The sequence below is a fragment of the Monodon monoceros genome, unplaced genomic scaffold, assembly GCF_005190385.1.
Source record: "Monodon monoceros isolate NGI ecotype Baffin Bay Population unplaced genomic scaffold, NGI_Narwhal_1 Super_Scaffold_6, whole genome shotgun sequence".
NCBI lineage: Eukaryota > Metazoa > Chordata > Mammalia > Artiodactyla > Monodontidae > Monodon > Monodon monoceros.
Window position 1 is genome coordinate 14915536 of NW_021703783.1, and position 18139 is coordinate 14933674.

The 18139-nt window shown below is 38.3% G+C and overlaps 1 protein-coding gene and 1 pseudogene across 6 annotated transcripts in view; one reads left to right on the plus strand and one right to left on the minus strand.

Moving 5' to 3' along the window:
• PLEKHA5 (pleckstrin homology domain containing A5) overlaps positions 1-18139 on the plus strand; it is a 243509-nt gene that overhangs the window by 177585 nt on the left and 47785 nt on the right. For 3 of the 6 annotated variants that reach the window (XM_029206046.1, XM_029206048.1, XM_029206049.1), the window contains 2 exons: positions 2718-2801; positions 6576-6629. In XM_029206046.1, coding sequence (XP_029061879.1) covers positions 2718-2801; positions 6576-6629 — 138 coding nt within the window. Of the gene's footprint in view, positions 1-2717; positions 2802-5628; positions 5749-6429; positions 6555-6575; positions 6630-18139 lie in introns of those variants that run through there. The other 3 variants (XM_029206051.1, XM_029206050.1, XM_029206047.1) reach the window with 3 other exon arrangements.
• Positions 428-2134, minus strand: LOC114885771 (annotated as a pseudogene).

An 18139-nucleotide genomic window follows, 5' to 3' on the forward strand; every position in this document is an offset into this window, starting at 1 on the left:
AGTTGGTATAAGCCTTGCTTAGTAGATTTTTTGAAGTGAATTCGAGTGCTTTGCATCAATCAGCTTTTCATAATGCTGAAGCAGTTGTTTTGATCCGTCACCCTATGTGCAGCTGGGTCTCTAATGTCTGTCCTAAAGTGAAAAGGAATTTTCCTGTCACTTTCTTTTTAATTCTAAAGAACACCTTGCTTTATTCCATTTTGAAAAGCACCTTTTCTTATCCTTGCGATGGGCTGACTCCTTCAGTTACCGCATTGCATATGCTTGATTTTTCCATAAGTAAGCATTAGTTAGAAATTAACAAGTCAATCAGGAATTTTCTTCTGGAGGAAGCTTTAGTTTGTCTCACCAGAAAAAGCTCACTTTGAACTCTGCTGTAGCAAAGGTCAATATTTTGTCACTTCATACATCCAAAGACTAATAAAAATTGTAACAGTATTCAAGAGAAATCTGATCTAATACAAATTATTAGTGCGTGGTTGATGAGTGTTTTCATGGCCAAAATTCATCATCTCTTACAACAGCAGTTATGAGATGCGTGTGTGCTCTCTAGCCAGTTTTCCCAGTCAACTAAACATCTCCTCCTCCCGAAAAACTTCTCCAACATGCCAGTTTTTCTTTCAAACTGTCCCATCATCTTCCTTGATGTGATCAGTGGTTCTCAAAGTAGGGTTCATGGACCCTTAGGGAGTACCTGGGGGGGTACCTGAGGGTCCCCATGACCCTTTCAGGGAGCCTGTAAGTAAGCTCAGAATTATTTTTATAATAATAATAAGGCATTATTCATTGTGTTACCATTTTCTAGTAGTGCGAAAGCAACAGTGGGTAAAAGTACTAGCACCTTAGCCTAAGTCAAGGGAATGGCTCAGACTATACTAGTGGTCATTGTAATGCTTCACTGCCACAGACTTCCCTTAAAAATAAATCCCTTTGATGAAACAGTAAAAGATAATTTTATTCAATCTTGACTTTTCATTCCATAGCATTTTAACATTCTGTGTGATGAAATGGGAAATGTACTTAAAGCATTTCTCTTTGCATACCAAAGTGCTAATAGTTGTCTCAGGGAAAAACACTTGAGTGGTTATTTGAGTTGCCAGCAGAACTAGCTCCGTTTTTGTTTTTGTTTTTGTTTTTCAGCCTCTAAGTTTTTATTAACATGGGTTTTCAAAAATAAGCATCCAGGGACTTCCCTGGTGGTGCAGTGGATATGACTATGCACTCCTAGTACAGGGGGCCTGGGTTCGATCCCTGTTCAGGGAACTAGATCCCACTTGCATGCCACAACTAAGAGCCCGCCTGCCGCAACTAAGGAGCCTGCGAGCCTCAACTAAGACCCAGCACAACCAAGTAAATAAAATAAATAATTATTTTTTTAAAAAAACAACAAACAAGCATCCATACTAGTGTTGTAGGATGAGGGTGGGAGAAGAAATTCTGCTGTATTGGTAATAAAGCTCCAGGTTCATCCCGTCATGGATCTCATAGTCCCCCAGAGACACGTGGTCCTTAAAAATCATGTACCACTTCTTCAAAACAATCTTGTTCCAATGGGTGCCAGTTTGGGCTGCAATCAGCTTCTAAGGTCCCCAATGGTGTCATCAGTATTGCATTTAACTCGGACCTTCGTCCCTAGACGGTCGTTGCAGACAACCTTGATCATCCTGGCTGGAACTCGAATCACCCAGAACCGTCTGATGCCACAAGCTTCTTACTCTAGTGCAGAGCCCAGGCCTTTTTTTCTTCTTCTTTCTTTCTCTCTTCTTCTTCTTTTTTTTTTTTTTTTAATGAAACACCATTTTTACTTGAAAGAACGAATGCCAAACTATAGTTGTTCAGACTTGGTATTTGACAGACACTTCCTCAGAGTGAAACGTTAGCCTGTCACTTCAAGGAAAGCAACCCACAGTACCTGTCACCGACCACAACATTTGAGCTTTCAAGCAAAAATTAGAATTTTGGAAATCTTGTATCTGCCTCTGTGAGCTTGACAGCTCTCTGGTGCTTAAAGATCAATGATGGTATTAACAGACAGGCGCTACTGATCGTGTAGGCTAACGTGCCAGCATTTGGAACATCTGCATAACCCACTGAGCCAGTGTTTTCCGCATGGCCAGTGTTTGATGTCTCAAAATCGTGGATGGGTAAAAGATTCCTTTAAAGTGCAAATAGACCAATGAATGGATGTCAATGTGACAGAGTACAAAAAGTTCATTGATACGGTTTCAGACACCACTTCGCAACTAACCTTTAAGAAAGTACCACTTTTTGACCTTTAGTGCAGTATCAAAGAACATCTGCAGATATCCAAAAAAGCTATTCAAGTTCTCTTCCCTTTTCCAATTACATATATCGAAGGTGGCTTTTCTTCATGTACTTCCCCTAAAAGAGATGATCACAACAGATCGAACACAGAGGCAGATATGAAAATCCAGCCAGACATTAAAGAGATTTGCAAAACTGTAAAATAATGCCACTCTTGTCACTAAAATCTCCTTTTTAAGGATGTAAAGGGCTCCTGGGACCAATACGTTTGAGAACCACTGAGCCATACTGTATGGAATTACTCTGTTCATCAGTGTCTGTATTTTAGTCCTGAAGTTTTAGTATCTGTCTTCTTTCATAAGCACCAATAGCAATTTTAAGTGACATTTTATAATATAATTTTCATCACTGACATTGACCACAGAATTTATACTGTGCCTTCATCTTCCTAGCATGTGTATGTGCCCGACAGGAGGTCAATGCCTGCTGGCCTAACCTTACAGTCCGTTAGCCCCCAGAGCCTCCAAGGCAAAACGGTGAGTACCATATCTTTATTTACCATATCATGTTTTATTTATGTGCTACCCATGATAGCACACATCTGACATAGCTTTTAAGTTTGAGTTTTCAGAGAGGTGCCTCCCAGAGAAAAACCATTACTAGTTTTGTGGAACAGATGCTCGTCAGTAGGATTTGGAATCATGTCGCCATTTCAGTGTCTTCCTGATACCTTTCCCTGAACGTCTGACCGCCTCAATACAAGATTCTGTTTTCCAGAATCTTTATAACCTGGGAGGGTGTCTTTACTTTATAACCTGGGAGGGTTTCTTTACTTCATTGAATGTTAATATCCTCTTCCTTAAAACGGAAGTTGGAGTAGTTCCTTAGGGAAACAAATCCAGCAAGCAACTCTGTGTCTATAGTCAAACCACAGGCCTGTCAAGTTTCTTGTCTGGATTTTTATATAGATTAACTACCTTAGAGCAGAAAATAAACCGATTTACATATTTATGCAGAGAAAGAGAGACTGTTAGAAATACTAAGTTCAAGCAAGTACTTACCTTTATCATTTCATAGTCAGTGTTATTCCTGTTCACATTGGAAAGGAGTTATGTTACCAGGACACTATTACTCTTCAAATTAAAGAGAAAAGGTGACTTTTCATCACTTCATTTTATTTTAATGGCATTCTTTTATCAGGGGAACTATGCTTTCATATTAGTAGGTGGTCTTAATTTCTGTAAAGATATGATTTGAGGACCATACAGTTCATTATTTAAAATCCTCTTCCTGCAGTAATCAAAACAAGTTTATCTTCTATGTATTTTTCAAACATTGTTTTATTTCATCTCTTACATGCTTAGATATGAGGCAGATTTCTTGGCTTTAAACTGCTTGTGGTTTACTTATTAAAGGCGATAGATATTGCTTGACTATAACTAAAAATTCTTAACTGTTGGAAATTTTAAACATTAGATCATTGATCAGGCAAACAGACCTTAATCATAAGATAATGCTAAGTATCATATTATGAAAGTTTCTCTTCTACCTTGCTCCCTCTAGTGGATATTTAGGACAAAATTTATTTACCACCTCCTCCTTTTGGAGGAATCAATTGTGCCTCTTTTTATTTTGCCTCAAATTTCAACATCTAGCAAACTTATTGTAATCTTTCATGCTTTTGAAAATCTGTTTAACTCCGTAAGTAATAAAGAGTTTTAAGGTTTCTTCTTTTAGTATTTCTGTCACATATCCCTCTGGGTCTTAGACTATCTAATCCCTTACCCCACTCTCCTTTCTCTCTGGCAAGACCTCTAGAGCTTGATATGACGACATAAGATATGGACTGTCTCACAGTCATGAGGTCACAAGATGTGGTTGGCCTCAGAGCAAAAGCATCTCTTCTTTTCCTGTTAAGAAGTTTCTTCTTTAAGTCACATATGCACACACATTCTCTTGACTGTTAAGAAGCTATTGTCTCCTCTGTGTGGATACTCAGAGAATCCAACAGTAACTATGGTTTACTTCTGACATTTTTTCCTCTTGAAGGCAATAACCTTTAATGTAACTTCAAGTAACAGTTAAAATTGATTTCTAACAGATACAGACTACTATACATAAAACAGATAAGTAACAAGGATTTACTGTATAACACAGGAAACTATTCAATATCTTGTAATAACCTATAATGGAAAATAATCTAAAATATATATATATATGTAACTGAATCACTTTGCCATATACCTGCAACTAACATAAAAATCAACTATACTTCCAGTTTCTAAAAAGTGATTTGTGACCCTAAAAAAAATTTTTTTTTTATGGAAAATAAAGAGCAACAGCAAATGAACAGAACAGAAGAGAGCTAAGTGTAGCGCTGTGCTGTCGGCAAAACAAGTCAATCTCGGGAACGCTTTTCGGCTCGGAAGTTTTAAGAGCACAGCTGTAGCTCTTAAGTGAACAGAGTCTCCCTGTGGTCTCTGTGCAGTTTTTAATCATAACAAAGATCAGTCAAACACCGAATGATATTTTATGGCCTGTAAGACTGCCAATGACCATACTTTACTGCATTTCTAACGAAAAAAAGTATATCGGATTGGCCTGTTAAGGAATTGTATCTACCTTTGAAAGTTTATTCCCCTCAGAGATCAGAGTAACCAATCGGGAACCAAAAGGTTCTCTGCTCTCCGCCAAGGGTGGAAGGAGGGTTTATGCGCACATGGAAACTTTCTGTGTGTAGTAAATACATTTTTTTCTTCCTTAAAAATAAAAACTGGTCTTTTGGTCAATATAAAATATCCTGTGAAAACACTAACAGTGACATTTAAAAATATAACTGGGAAGCAGTTAATAGATCTCAGGTACTGACTGAGCTTAATGATGGGAAGATGCCATCCAAGTTTTACATGAATTTTAATTCTTTTTGTTTACCTTCTGTTCTCTAAGATAGAGTGTTGGGCATGCAGGTATTGTTCTATTGCTATAAAAGTCTTAGGTGTCATTTTTAAACATCTCATTAAAATGTATTTTAATAATAGCTCTCATGTACAAACCTTTATAATGGTGGGGGGTTCTTTGGCATTGCAGTTCTTTATACTTAAGATTTAAATATTCTCTCATGAGTTCTGAGAAAATGCCTTAATAGACTGTTACTTTGCTGTATCTTACCAAATAATACTGTTCCTTCTATTTCTCTAGATATCTATGCATTTATGTATGACCTATCATCATAGTGCCTAGGCACTATGTTTGATGTCAACCATAAGAGGATACTTGCCAAGAAATCTTGGTTTAATATCTGTCACTTAAGACCACAATTAATCTGTTTTCCACTGTTTGGATTCTTAAATTGTACTCCTTCAGCCAGAGGAGCTTACGCTGCTGCTTATAAAGCTGAGACGGCAGCAAGCGGAACTGAGTAGTATCCGGGAGCACACGTTAGCACAGCTCATGCAGCTAAAGCTCGAGGCACACAGCCCAAAGGTCAGCTATGGAGAGATGTGTCTGTGTGTCTGCTCTTGTCACTCACGCTGAGCCATTCATTATTAATCGGTTTGATCAGCGTCATTCCCGTGAGCATGAGCCCATCCCACCACTGCGGCGACGACATCGGCATCTCCTATTGACCCTTTGAGAATTCCCTTGATTATACGTTATTAAAGGAAAACGTGGGTCGGCTGCATTTCTTCGTAGCCTTCCACCCACCCACTCACCCACCAACTTTTGGTTGTGAGGGAGGAAATGCATGCAGACTTCAGAATACTATTGTCATTCCTCAAACACTAACTTCCACCTCCGGTAAAACAGGTATTGAAGAGTCCCGTCGTTTCCCATAAAGTAATAAGTTGAGAAGTGATTAGCGTTTTAATAGTACTGCCTTTTAAATGTCAAAGATTAATTTCGTGTGTTCTTGATTTTTAAAATGAACACACGTAAACATTTCTCAAAGGGTTTAATAGCCTCTGGTTATATGAGAAACATCCAAAGAAGTAGTAACATATTGCAGAAAAGAATTAACATGTAAAGCTTCTAACCTTGAGTCTGCTAAAGCCATTTGAAGGATTTTTCTGCTTAATGTTTCAGCTTATATGCATGTCTACTTAATTTCTTACAAAACTAAGTGTAATTTATAATCATTGAATGCATCATCTGTGCCGTTTACAGGGGAGCATGTGTGTGGAAGTCGTTATGTGCTGTGGTATAATATAGGTTGTGACAAACTACCTGTTTTCCCTGTTTCAAAATTGACCTTTTCATGAATTCCGCACCCTCTTTCTCTGTCCGTTTGTACCTTGATTGATGCCTACTAGAATGAAATCCTTTCACATCACCTTCAAAGGAACACCATATATTTGGATCATCAGGTGGGCCTTGAAGAATTTTTCTTACTTATCATACCTTATGTTTTAATGTTTTCAATGTAGTACAATTTTCGGGCTACTCAGATATTTCAGTCATTTTGCGTTAATAGTGTGACTTTTACAAGTGGCAGGCTAAGAGACCCCTCGCCAGGGGAATTCAGGAATACCAGAATAAGCAGGTTAGAAAGGACAGTTGTGGAGATGAGGTGGGATACAGATGCCAGCTCTCTGGAAATTGAGAGCTTGGATTCTCTAGATTTCTTTTTTCTTATCCCAAGAATACTTGTACTTATTGGCTTGTATCAGCTTGGAGGTGACCTAATTAAAGAAATAGGCACCCAGCTGTGAATGCCTTGTTGAAGGCCAGGAGGAGGTGGATGTGGTGCTCTCTGTATTCCCAAGAGGAGGTTAACGATGGGTAAATGTTGAAAAGTGAGTGGAAGTTGATGAACAAGGACTGACACTCCTAAATGTTGGCGTCTATGAACTTCCCTGTTAATATTTAATTTTAATTTGATGAGGATTTTTTATATGTTCTTAAACATAAAATTTCTTCTAGTGGATGCTTTCTTTTTGCATATAAATTAGGCTACAATTTTCTTTAGCTTGTTTTCAAAACGTTCAAACTTGAATATTTTATCAAATGAAAGAGGTTACTGCGGAAAATGCTGTAAGACAGTATTTACATGTTTATATTTGCCCTGTTTGAAACAAAATAATAATGTACTGCTTTAAATTAGTTATATTTAAAGAGGGATTTTGCATTAGGATGACCCTTGAAAGGATGTTCAAATCATTTTTCTTTTAATTTTTAAAAGAAATATGCTTTTGTTAATTTGTAATTTATTTTCCCACAAAATGTTTTCATCATAGTTTTGCCTTTGGAATGCTTTAGAAATCAGCATTTCATGAATCCAAACTCTAGTCTTCACTTCAGAGACTGGTGCTATTCAATTTAACCACAGTGTACATTATACAATCTAATAAAGACATGTTTGCCAACAAAATAGTAAGATAAGCCTTCCCTCAAAATTCCACACTGCCAGAAAGCTTCTAAGATACATGAGGAATAACTTTCTTAAAAGCACCTCTGTCTATAAAGCTAGAGATCGTTCTGACAAACGATGGGATATTACAAAAATTAGGGTTAAAAACGACGATATGAATGTGACTCTGAAGTTATCTAGAATCTCTGGAAATAAACTTAGTGGTTTATTAATCTATTGTTAATTTACTGCTCACCTCAACAAATCAAAACTGGCATTGCAGACACATAAAACTTGAGCAGCTCTTGGGAAAGGACAGGTAAATATATCGAAAAGACCACCATTTGCTAAGATGATGCCTCTCCTCACCTCCCTTTCCCGGATTGAGCTGTTTCTTCCCTTGGCCTTAGTGGCCCAGATCCAGTTGAGGCTTCTGTTCCCGTCCTTTGCTCCCTTGGCAAGGTGACTTCTACAATCTCAACTTTTAGGCGACGCGCTAAGGAGCGCCGCTCTAGAAGGTGGAAAAGGCAAGGAAATGGGATCTCCCCTAGAGCCTCTGAAGGGAGCGTGGCCCTGCCCACACTTTGGTTTTGGCCCATTGAGATGATTTCCGACTTCCAGCCTTCAGAAGTATAAGAGAATAAATGTGTGTTGTCTTTTAATTAATTAATTAAAATTAAAATCTCAACTTTGTATCGATCCTCTCTGTTCTGTCAACATGTCAGCAGAGCTTTTCCAGTAACTCACCTTTTTCTTATATTAGATCCCAAAATAGCTATATTATTCCACTTTTAAAATTTTGTGATAATGAGAAGAATTGTAGAATTTGATTGTTTAAATAATGATTTGCATTGAAATAAGACTATTTCTGATGGCAAAAATTGGACCATTTTTAGATAATAATTAGACAGTGCATAAAAAACATGGTGAGGGCTTTGCCCAGAAACTCAGATATGCCTAAATGTGTACATCCTTAAGGTTTCCTTAAGGTTTCCTAAGGAAAAATCTCTCTTTAAATAAATCAAAAAATTTTATGATTTCAAATAATTGCATTTAATATAAATGAAATATTTACCTTTGAACTGTCCTGTATTTTACATCAGTAGTAAGGTTATTAAGTTATGTAGAAAGAATTCTTGGTAATGTTGAATTTTAATGAAATTTTTCACTCAGCTCAAACATTTCCAGCTTTTAATCTTGTTACTGCCAGTAGCCGATTCTAGGTGACCAGGTGTATTTTTATGGGCATTATTGGTTGCCTGGGTTTATAAACTGATTCACGAGTTTTATATAATTATAAATTTGAAAGTAGATTTTAAAACCTGAAAGTCATAGGCTCTGGTCACATTTTACAGAACTGTATATCATACCAAGAGAACAGGTACTAATTGATACTCTTCCAACACTTATTCTGCTTGCTCAAATAAATCATCAGAATAACCTAAGGCCAACATTTAATTGATTTAAATTCTCTTAATCCCTATCACTATTCATGAAAAATAGAACCAAAGGGTAGTCTCTGAGTTACTTCAGAGGTAAATTCATTTCTGATATTATAACAAAAATAAAAATGCCTGGTCTGAAATTCTGAAGATTTACATATTATACAGTCAATCGAAAACTCTTGTCTTCTGGTGCCATATCACCATCATGAGGACAAGTCATGTACTGAAGTGTTTTTAAAAATAACAAAAGCTATACTAATTATATGGTATAATTTTCTTCTGCTTTTTGTTTTATTCTGAAGTACGCTATTATAGTTTATGTTTTTATAGCCCAGTTAGTAGACTGTTCAATGTCTACATTTCTTAAGATGAGCCTAGGTTTGTCATTTTTATGAATTTTAAGATAAAGCCCCAAAGTATAACCTGTGAAAGTATAATAATCCTAACTGGGTACTTTATGAACCTCATCCAGGTTCTATTTCGAAAATGAATAAATACATAATATATCAGTAACTCATTTTCTTCTCATTTAGCTTAGTCATCACTGAACGTTAGAGAAGCTTTTGGGTACCGTTTAAGTGAAACATGGAAATTTCATCCTACAGTATACCTCTGGAATGGATTTGACATTGTCTTTTCCCTCATTCATTCCTCTACTACCAGAATATAGGAGAGGAGAGAAAGGCCATAAGTGCAATCTTGCAGTGACCCTGTACTTACCAGGAAGTTGGAGTAAATTCGAGATTATCAGCAGTTGTAAGGGCATCCCCTCCTGAAGAATGGAGTGTCCTGTTGCCGTTCTTTGACAGTGAGGGAAAAGAGACTGTCTTGATATATTTTCTTTTTTTCTCAGAAGAGGGCAGATTGAGCATGAGTTTTAGAGCTATATGACCCTGCTGAACATGTATTTGATGACTAGGAGTTCCTAATATTTCGTGGAGCCACGTGCATATCATCTGTTTGAAGCCGGCGTAACAGGTCCCCATAGAAGCTGACTGTTATCAACCTCCTGCTGTTCAGCTGGGGCATATATATCCCCTTCAGCAGGTCTAACATGGCGAGTAGGGACTTCATTTTCTTACTCTTGTCCCTTACGAGGATTTCCTCCGGTATCTAGTTCTCGGCTCCTGTAGTCTGGACCAGGACTGGTTGTACTGAGCAAAGGAATGAAGCTGGGATCGTAGAAACTAGAGCAGGGGCTGAGGAGAGGGAACTAGGCAAGGCCTCTGTGGGTGAAGAGGTAGAGCAGGGGCTGGAGCTTCTTCGATCAATCATAAAGGGAGGATTTATAGGATTGGGGAGATGAGGCCATGTTCCCATCCCTTCATCCATCTTCTTCCCTCCGTTTGTTTCTTTCTTCCTCACTTGCTTTTTCTTTCTTTTTCTGTTAGTGATTGAAGAGCAGTTATGAGGGAATTTCTGCCAGCTTTCCATGTAGGCCATGGTAACAGAAAATGAGATGCTTAAGAACTGAGATGAAGAAATGTGTAGGGGGCTCCCCTGGTGGCGCAGTGGTTGAGAGTCTGCCAGCCGATGCAGGGGACGCGGGTTCGTGCCCCGGTCCGCATGTCGCGGAGCGGCTGGGCTCGTGAGCCATGGCCGCTGAGCCTGTGCGTCCGGAGCCTGTGCTCCGCAACGGGAGAGGCCACAGCAGTGAGAGGCCCGTGTACTGCAAAAAAAAAAAAAATTATGACATTCTGCCTCTACCCCTGTCCCTTCAAGAGTCATTGTAGTTAACTGCATCAGAAACAGCTGCATGAGAATGGGAAAGGAAGGGAAATCCCTCAGTCAGTCACACCTGTGTTGGGGATGGCCGAAAGTTCTTTGTGAAAAGAATATGACTCTGCTATGGATAATTTTATGAAATTCATTTGCCCCTACCCAGCTGGAGCCATCTTCCTCCGCCTCCCAGCATGGAGCATACCTAAGTCATTTCTGAATTTGGCATCAAATGGTATATTCTTTAACACCAGATGGCTAAAGGACCTTATCCTCAAATTTTCATGGAAAAGCTGGAAGTTTCTCATAACAAACCAGTTTGCCATAGTACAAGAAAGGAAAAATACAGCTCAAGCATACCTGTGGTGTTCTTTGTTGCATGAAAATGTTGAAGGTTAGCAAGTCAGTAGCTCAGCCCTTCTTTTATCAGCACATTTTTTTAAAGTATGAGCAAACGCTTGAGAGAAGAGTCATTTTTGATCATACTAACCTCTAAAACATCTTGAAGAGTAAGCTGAAGTTTCTAATTTGCAAAAGTTTTGTAGTAGCATTCAGGTTTTATAATGTAATTCTTTTATAAAGATTAATATTTTATGAGCCGTGCGCTAAAACTACTAGTGACTTTTGGAAGAAGTCTGATATTCTATTAATATTACTGGTTGCTGTGGACATTGCTCATCAGCATGCTTTCTGTGTCCTTTCAAGAAACCACAATGTAGAAACAGGAACTCTGACCACTTTTAAACATACTTATGCCAAGGGAAATGCAAAAAGGAACAGTTAACTGGCTGTATGTAATTGGTACTGAAACCATTCAAGGTAAAAATCTCAGTACTTTCTTGCCTTTTGTTCTTTGTGTTCATGAAAGACAGCTTCCCTATAAGGGAAGAAATGCTAACAAGATGATGAAAAGATTCTTGATGGCTTTCATTGTTGTCCATTCAGCAACCTCATTCTATTGAGCTATGAAGCAAGATCCCATTTTCTCTAATATTTGGAGGGGTCCTAGAGCTTCTATTTTTAGGGATGACTGAGAGCTACAGGAGCTAATGTTTCTAGGGGATATAGAAAAGGCATTTGAAAAAAGCAAACTAGAAAATTGAAAGAATATTATTGAACACTTACTAACCCAAACTAGTTACATAGTGTAGAATATCTGTATTTTCTTTTGCTGTGCTATTCAGAGCATTCCTGTCTCTCTCTCTCTCTCTGTCTCTCACACACCATTCCTCCTTTTTTCTTTTTCTGTCTCTCCCTTCCTCTGTATACTTGATCATAGAAGTGGGAGAGGGAGATGACACTGAGAAAATTCTTAATCAGGATATGACATCATAATGGCAGAATATAAATAAATGGACAGTGGGTAGATTAGAATTTAGAAAGTGGAAAGATTTAATACATGTGTGTCAATACTCTGATCTCTCAGCCTATCGGATGCTTAACCATTATTATATGGTTCTCCTGTTTCTTACCAGGGACTCATCTGGCCCTTCTTGATAACTGTTTTCACCCCTCTCAACCCTAACTGGGGAAGTGCCCTGTTTCTTGGTGTTCTCTCATCTGAACATTCATCTACTCATTATTTTACTAGTTCTCTCTTTGTTACTTTTCATCTCTAGCCCCTGGGTTTCTCCCAGAAAGCAGAGCCTGTGATGTGGGCTTCCTTGATGTGGGCTTGTTTGCAGGAAGTTTATTTTGGGAAGTGATTCCAAGGTACAGGAGTAAAGAGAGTACGACTATATACTATCAACTGGGGCCTCATCTGATACTTGTTGACAAATAGAAACCCAGCTGAACTAGAGAAGAGTACTCACTCCCGTCTTCCACTGACCAAGGGTTGTCCCATGAGACTAACTGTCTAGCACACTGAGGTTATGCATACATGAGCACCCAGTGGGTTCCCATACACCCAGCAAGACCTGAAACCGAAGATGTGGAGAGGGGCACAAAAGGCATCTAAAACACCACTCTCTGCAGTTTCCGTTACGTAGTTATAGTTGCTCACGGAGATCTCCATTTGGAAGTTCTGCCTTCAGTACATCTCCAGCATGTCCAAAATTAAGGTTGTTATCTGATCCCTCAATTCCCTGACCAAAAAGCTGAAAGCAGAAGTGGTTCAAAATATTGGTCACCTTTAACCCCATTGATGTAACAGACATTTATTGAACACATCATCCTTGGGGAAGAGCTTGATGGACTTCGAGAAGGATTAGGACCTTTCTTTAGCTGTTTGCTTAGACCTAGAACATAAAGTGGGAAAAGAGGAAAGTCTCCTCCAGCTATGGCTCGGACAGCCTCTCACAGCCTGGTGGATGAAAAGAAAAACAGCTGGCAGGCTACTTGGAAGGACCCCCAATGTGATGGTCCTTGGCACCCTGCCTGCTGTTCCACCACTTTGAGTGTGGAGACTCTACAAATTTATAAAAATGGCAGAATTAAGTCATCCAGCCTCCTGGAGTTGTATTACGTTCTCCTAATGTTTCATGTGCCCAACACCAACTCATGTTAATGCTAACGATACCTTGAAACTGGAGTTAAAAGTACTTTCAAAACACTTTTACTGAAAACAGGAAAATCGTGTGATTCTGTAGAACCATCCGAACAGATTTTACTTTAGCTGGTACATAACATCTGCATGGTGTTTAGTCAGGATCATAGAAGCCACCAAAACACCTTCCACGTACTAGTTCCTTGTTATACCATTTAGTCAACAAATCCTGGCAGTACTCAAAGCACCTGCCTCATTGTCTTTCAGCTAACTCAGGAAACTTCAAACTCCTGGTTCCCTACAAAATAAATTCTCTTTTTGGTTTGTCACTCAAGCCCTCATTTCATCACCACCAGCCCCTACCAGCCTGTGAAACACTTCCTCCCCCATAAACCCTTTTCTGCAGCCAGCGCCCCATCGTTTCTCAGATACTACAGAAGCACCCCCATTCTCTACAATGTGCACCTGCCCAGCGTCTGTCCATCCTAATAGCATAAGTATCACTTCACAGTTTTCAAAGTGCTGTTATATACCGTGTCCCATCTGCTTCTAATACTTGCCTCTGCAGCGTGTGGCCAGTTACTTTTATCCCCAGTCACGTTGAATGACTTGTCCAAAATCACAAAGCTAGGATGAATACCTTGTATTAGTGAATTTTCTTTCTTTTTTAAATGTATTCTTCCTTCAAAATCAGGAGTTGTTCTTGTACCTATAGAATAGTTCTATTTCAGGTTGCTGATCTTTGTTACCTGAAGAATACCAGCTCTTGGTTATATAACTGGTTATTCTCCTATCTAACAAGACGGGAAAATGAAAACAAAATTTCCCCACCCCTCCGAAAATGCATAATATTTCTACAGTTCCACAGTTTATTTACAAAAGCAGATATTTTAATAAGCCAATTATTGTGGCTTTTGTTTGCTTCTGTCTTATTTGAATGTATTTTTTCAGAAAGTTCATTCAGCAGAGATTTATGGAGCTCAGTGTCAGGCAGGATGTTAGAGCTTGCAAAGTAGAATTGTAAATGATTTTCAAAGCCCAGGAAGGAAACAAAGTTGAGCATAAATGCCAAAGTCATTTCTGGGATCAACCTAAGGATGTGATTATGTAGTTAAAACATAAGCTGATAAATCTTTGAATTAATGGTAGGAATTCTGTTACTCAGTGCCAATTTTAACTCAGTAAGAATACAATTGCTATTAATAAAACCCAGATCCTGTATCTAGAAGATATTTTACTTTTGATTTAAAGCTCAAATGTATTTTTCTAGTAGATTTACCCATTGACCAGAACAAATACTTTTTTTTTAGCTAACAGAGATGTAAGATTTTCACTTTCGGGATGTTTTGTCCCTTTAAAATAGTATTGTTTTATGGTATGGTTTTACAAAATGCTTGCAAAGAAGAGAAATATGTGACCATTTCAAACACAATATTTATTTCCACAATAAAGCATTTTTACAAAATGGATTTTGAGCTTTTTTAATATTTTCAGTTGCCTGTGGATGCCAGGAATAAAGATGGTGGCATCAGATAATACATTACTTAAAGTTAAAGGAACAATTTTTTTTTAAAAAAGTCATTAATGAGGAAAACAGGTTTAAGCCACTGAAGTAAAAATCAGATCTATAAAATGTATCCTGTAGCCAAAAGGATTTTAATTTTTTTTAAAATTCTTGAGACTCGTAGGTGAAAAAGGATGAAACTCACGATAAGTAAATTATATATGTAAATTATTTGGAAAGACATTAGCCTAGACCTTAAAAGTTTCCTTCAAAATATACCACAGGTATATACCTCAAAATGGTGGCTTAAAAAATTCAGCAATTTAAATAAGGTTGTGTGTAGAGATTGCCCTCCTTTTGTTCTGCTGGTTTAGGGGTGTTTTCATATTTCTCAATAAATGGACCTTATTCCTGAAGCCAGTACTTACAGCATCAGTCAGTCTAGAAATGCTCTTTTTTTTTTTTCCCTTCTTTTCTTTTAAGGAAATGTTGGATACATTTGACTTCTGTGTTAGTGTCACAATTTGTTTTTTCTTTTTCTTTCTTTGTTTTTAATCTGTCTTTCTCCCTTGAAGAAAAAGAGGATATGTTGTATGGTCTAGCTACATCATTTAAAGTACCACTGAGTTTTCTGAATACATACAATAGTAATACTTTCCCAAAGTTTTACATTTAGAAACCATATATAGCATAGAAGAGTTTGTTCTGATTGCTTTAAAATTTCCAAAGCAATAGACCTCCATACTTTGCCCCATCGGCTATAAAGAGACTTATTTACATTCTTCTATTTAAAAAGTCACTTCAGATTTTCCTGCTTCCTGTTAAACAATGCGTGGTTTCTATAGGTAGTCATACCCTTCAATCTCAGGTTCTCGGACTTTCAGAAGTGCCTGGAATGAGAGTGGAAGGCATTTACATTGTCATTATCCAAATGACCTGTTTACAAAGGCCCCTGCATTCCTCACAGCTTCACCCTGGGCATGTCAAATTCTCTAGCCTTTTATTTTTGCCACACATCTTAAAAGTTTATTGATCTAGACACAGGAGGACATTCTTGAGAGATGGATTCTTCAGTGATTAGGCTATCAGGGTTTTTGGCTATTGTTAAGACAGATTCCCAACTTAAAAATTCTTTTTCTAAGGTGTCTTTAAGAGCTCAGGAAAAATCCATTTTCCATTTGAATGGAAAATGACAGCACAGAGATGGGTTATCAGTGAAGGACAAAAGCTCTGTAGGGCGGATAGAAATCATCCTGACTTCTTGCACCCGCCCCCAAAAGAGGGAGGAAGCTGTTACTGCAGAATTCAGACTCGAGGAAACTCATTTACTCGACAGAGCTTGGGCAGATGCTTTCCCTTATGGGAATGAGATCCAAATCTAGGGGGAAATTATACTTACTTTACTGGTCTAGAATTTCTAGACTTACAATCCAGTATAATAGCCACTAGCCATATGTGGTTACTTAAGTTAGTTACACTTTTATAAAAATAAGATTCATTTTCTCTGTCATACGGGCCACATTTCGGGCTGAGGAGTCACTGGTGTGGCATGTTGGACTACGCTGATGGAGAACATTTCCATCATCATAGAAAGTTTTGTTGGACGATGCTAGATGAATCATTATGTAAACTTTTCAAAGAGCAGTTAAGGGACTTCCCTGGCGGTCCAGTGGTTAGGACTCTGCGCTTCCACTGCAGGAGGCTTGGGTTTGATCCCTGGTCGGGGAGCTAGGATCCCGCATGCCGCGCGGCCAAATAAATAAATAGCAATTAAGCCACTACTTAACCACTTCTTATACCTAAAGGGGGATTGGGAAATTAATCTTCCCAAGGATAAATTATACGAATGATTGTCCTGGCTTTGCTCACTGCTAGTCTTTCTCCTTCCCCCTAAAAATTATTCTGGAGCATTTATCTCATGACTTACAGTATCCTGTTCCTTCTGCATCCCTAGCTGGTCCAATTTCTGTAGAGATAGAGACTTTGAAACGGATGTTAGAAGTTGCTAGGATAATAGAACAGCTGGCAACTGGAAATTGGATTCGTAATAATACCCCGCCCGCCCCCACCCCGTGATTCTGCTGAGCCCACTAATATTATTAATAAGGAGATTCGGTTGATTTTTTTAAGGGGGTTAAATCTCTTAATGCTGTATTTCATACAAAGACAAGACTATTTTAGTCTACATGCAATATACTTGTGTTTAGATCATTAGTTTGAAATTTTTCATCTTTTGATAGTTGCACAGGTATCCTGACCAACATCTAGTACCAACTCATCAAGACGTTGAAGAATTCCTTATTGGTGATGGTTGAATTGGTCCTCAATGACTTAAATTAGTGCCAGGGTAGGACCATTGTTCTCAAGCCTGATTTCCTGTCATACCTACCGGCGGACCTTTAGAAAGACAAAAACAAAGTACAGTTCTCAAGGCTGTCTGCCCCCCAGCCCCCAGTGAGAGTTGCCAGAGCCCACTCTGTTTTGAAAACTCCACAGGTGATTTATTTTTTCTCCTCAGTCAGGTTTGAGAACTACTGAGATAAATAATGACAAGGAACGCCAAAGGAAGAGGAGATGTCTGGGGGTTTTTTTGAAACATAAAACACTATCTTAGTGCTTTCTAACCTTTTTCCTACATGGCCCACATAGAAAAGTGACAGTAGGTGTGCACACCTTGACAGAAACTTGAGGCCGTGCTGTTGGGAGCGTGTTAAGCACTCTGAGGACTGAGGTGGTCCCCAACTCCAGACACCTGGAACCCTTTCCCAGCCCGCAGGTGTCAGTTGGGAAGTTCCACTCAAGATCCTGCCAGCTGTGACACGGTTGCGTAGAATTGTGTTGAGTAAGTTTTTTTGGTGATGGGTTTTTAAATCAAGCTATTTCTAACAGTAACATCAAAGGATGCTCTGTATTCATACTAGCCCAACATACCTCAAACCTCAGAAAGAGGCTAGAGTTAAGTATCTCATTTTCTAGGTGGTTTTTGTAAACATTTGGACTTACAAATTTCAAGTAAAAATATGTCTTTGTTGTAAACAGAAATATATTGGCATTGCCTAAGTGTATTTCCAAGATATTTCCACTTAAGTTTTATTTATTGCTGAAGTTAATTATGAAAATAGTGTCATCCCCAATTCATACATTCTCATTTTTATAAAATAGTGGACCTTTTATAATAGCTTTATAATTTAGCAATTAATTGGAAACTAAACCTGTATTACCGTTTAGTTCAAAGAAGGAATTAAAGCAGGAAGCGAAGCATTTAACTCATTTTCAAGTAAATTATTAAACATCCCCCAAGTACTAATTAGTCTTTCTCTTGCTCTAATTCCTTAAAACAAAAATACATTAGCTATTAGCAGCAGTGCCTT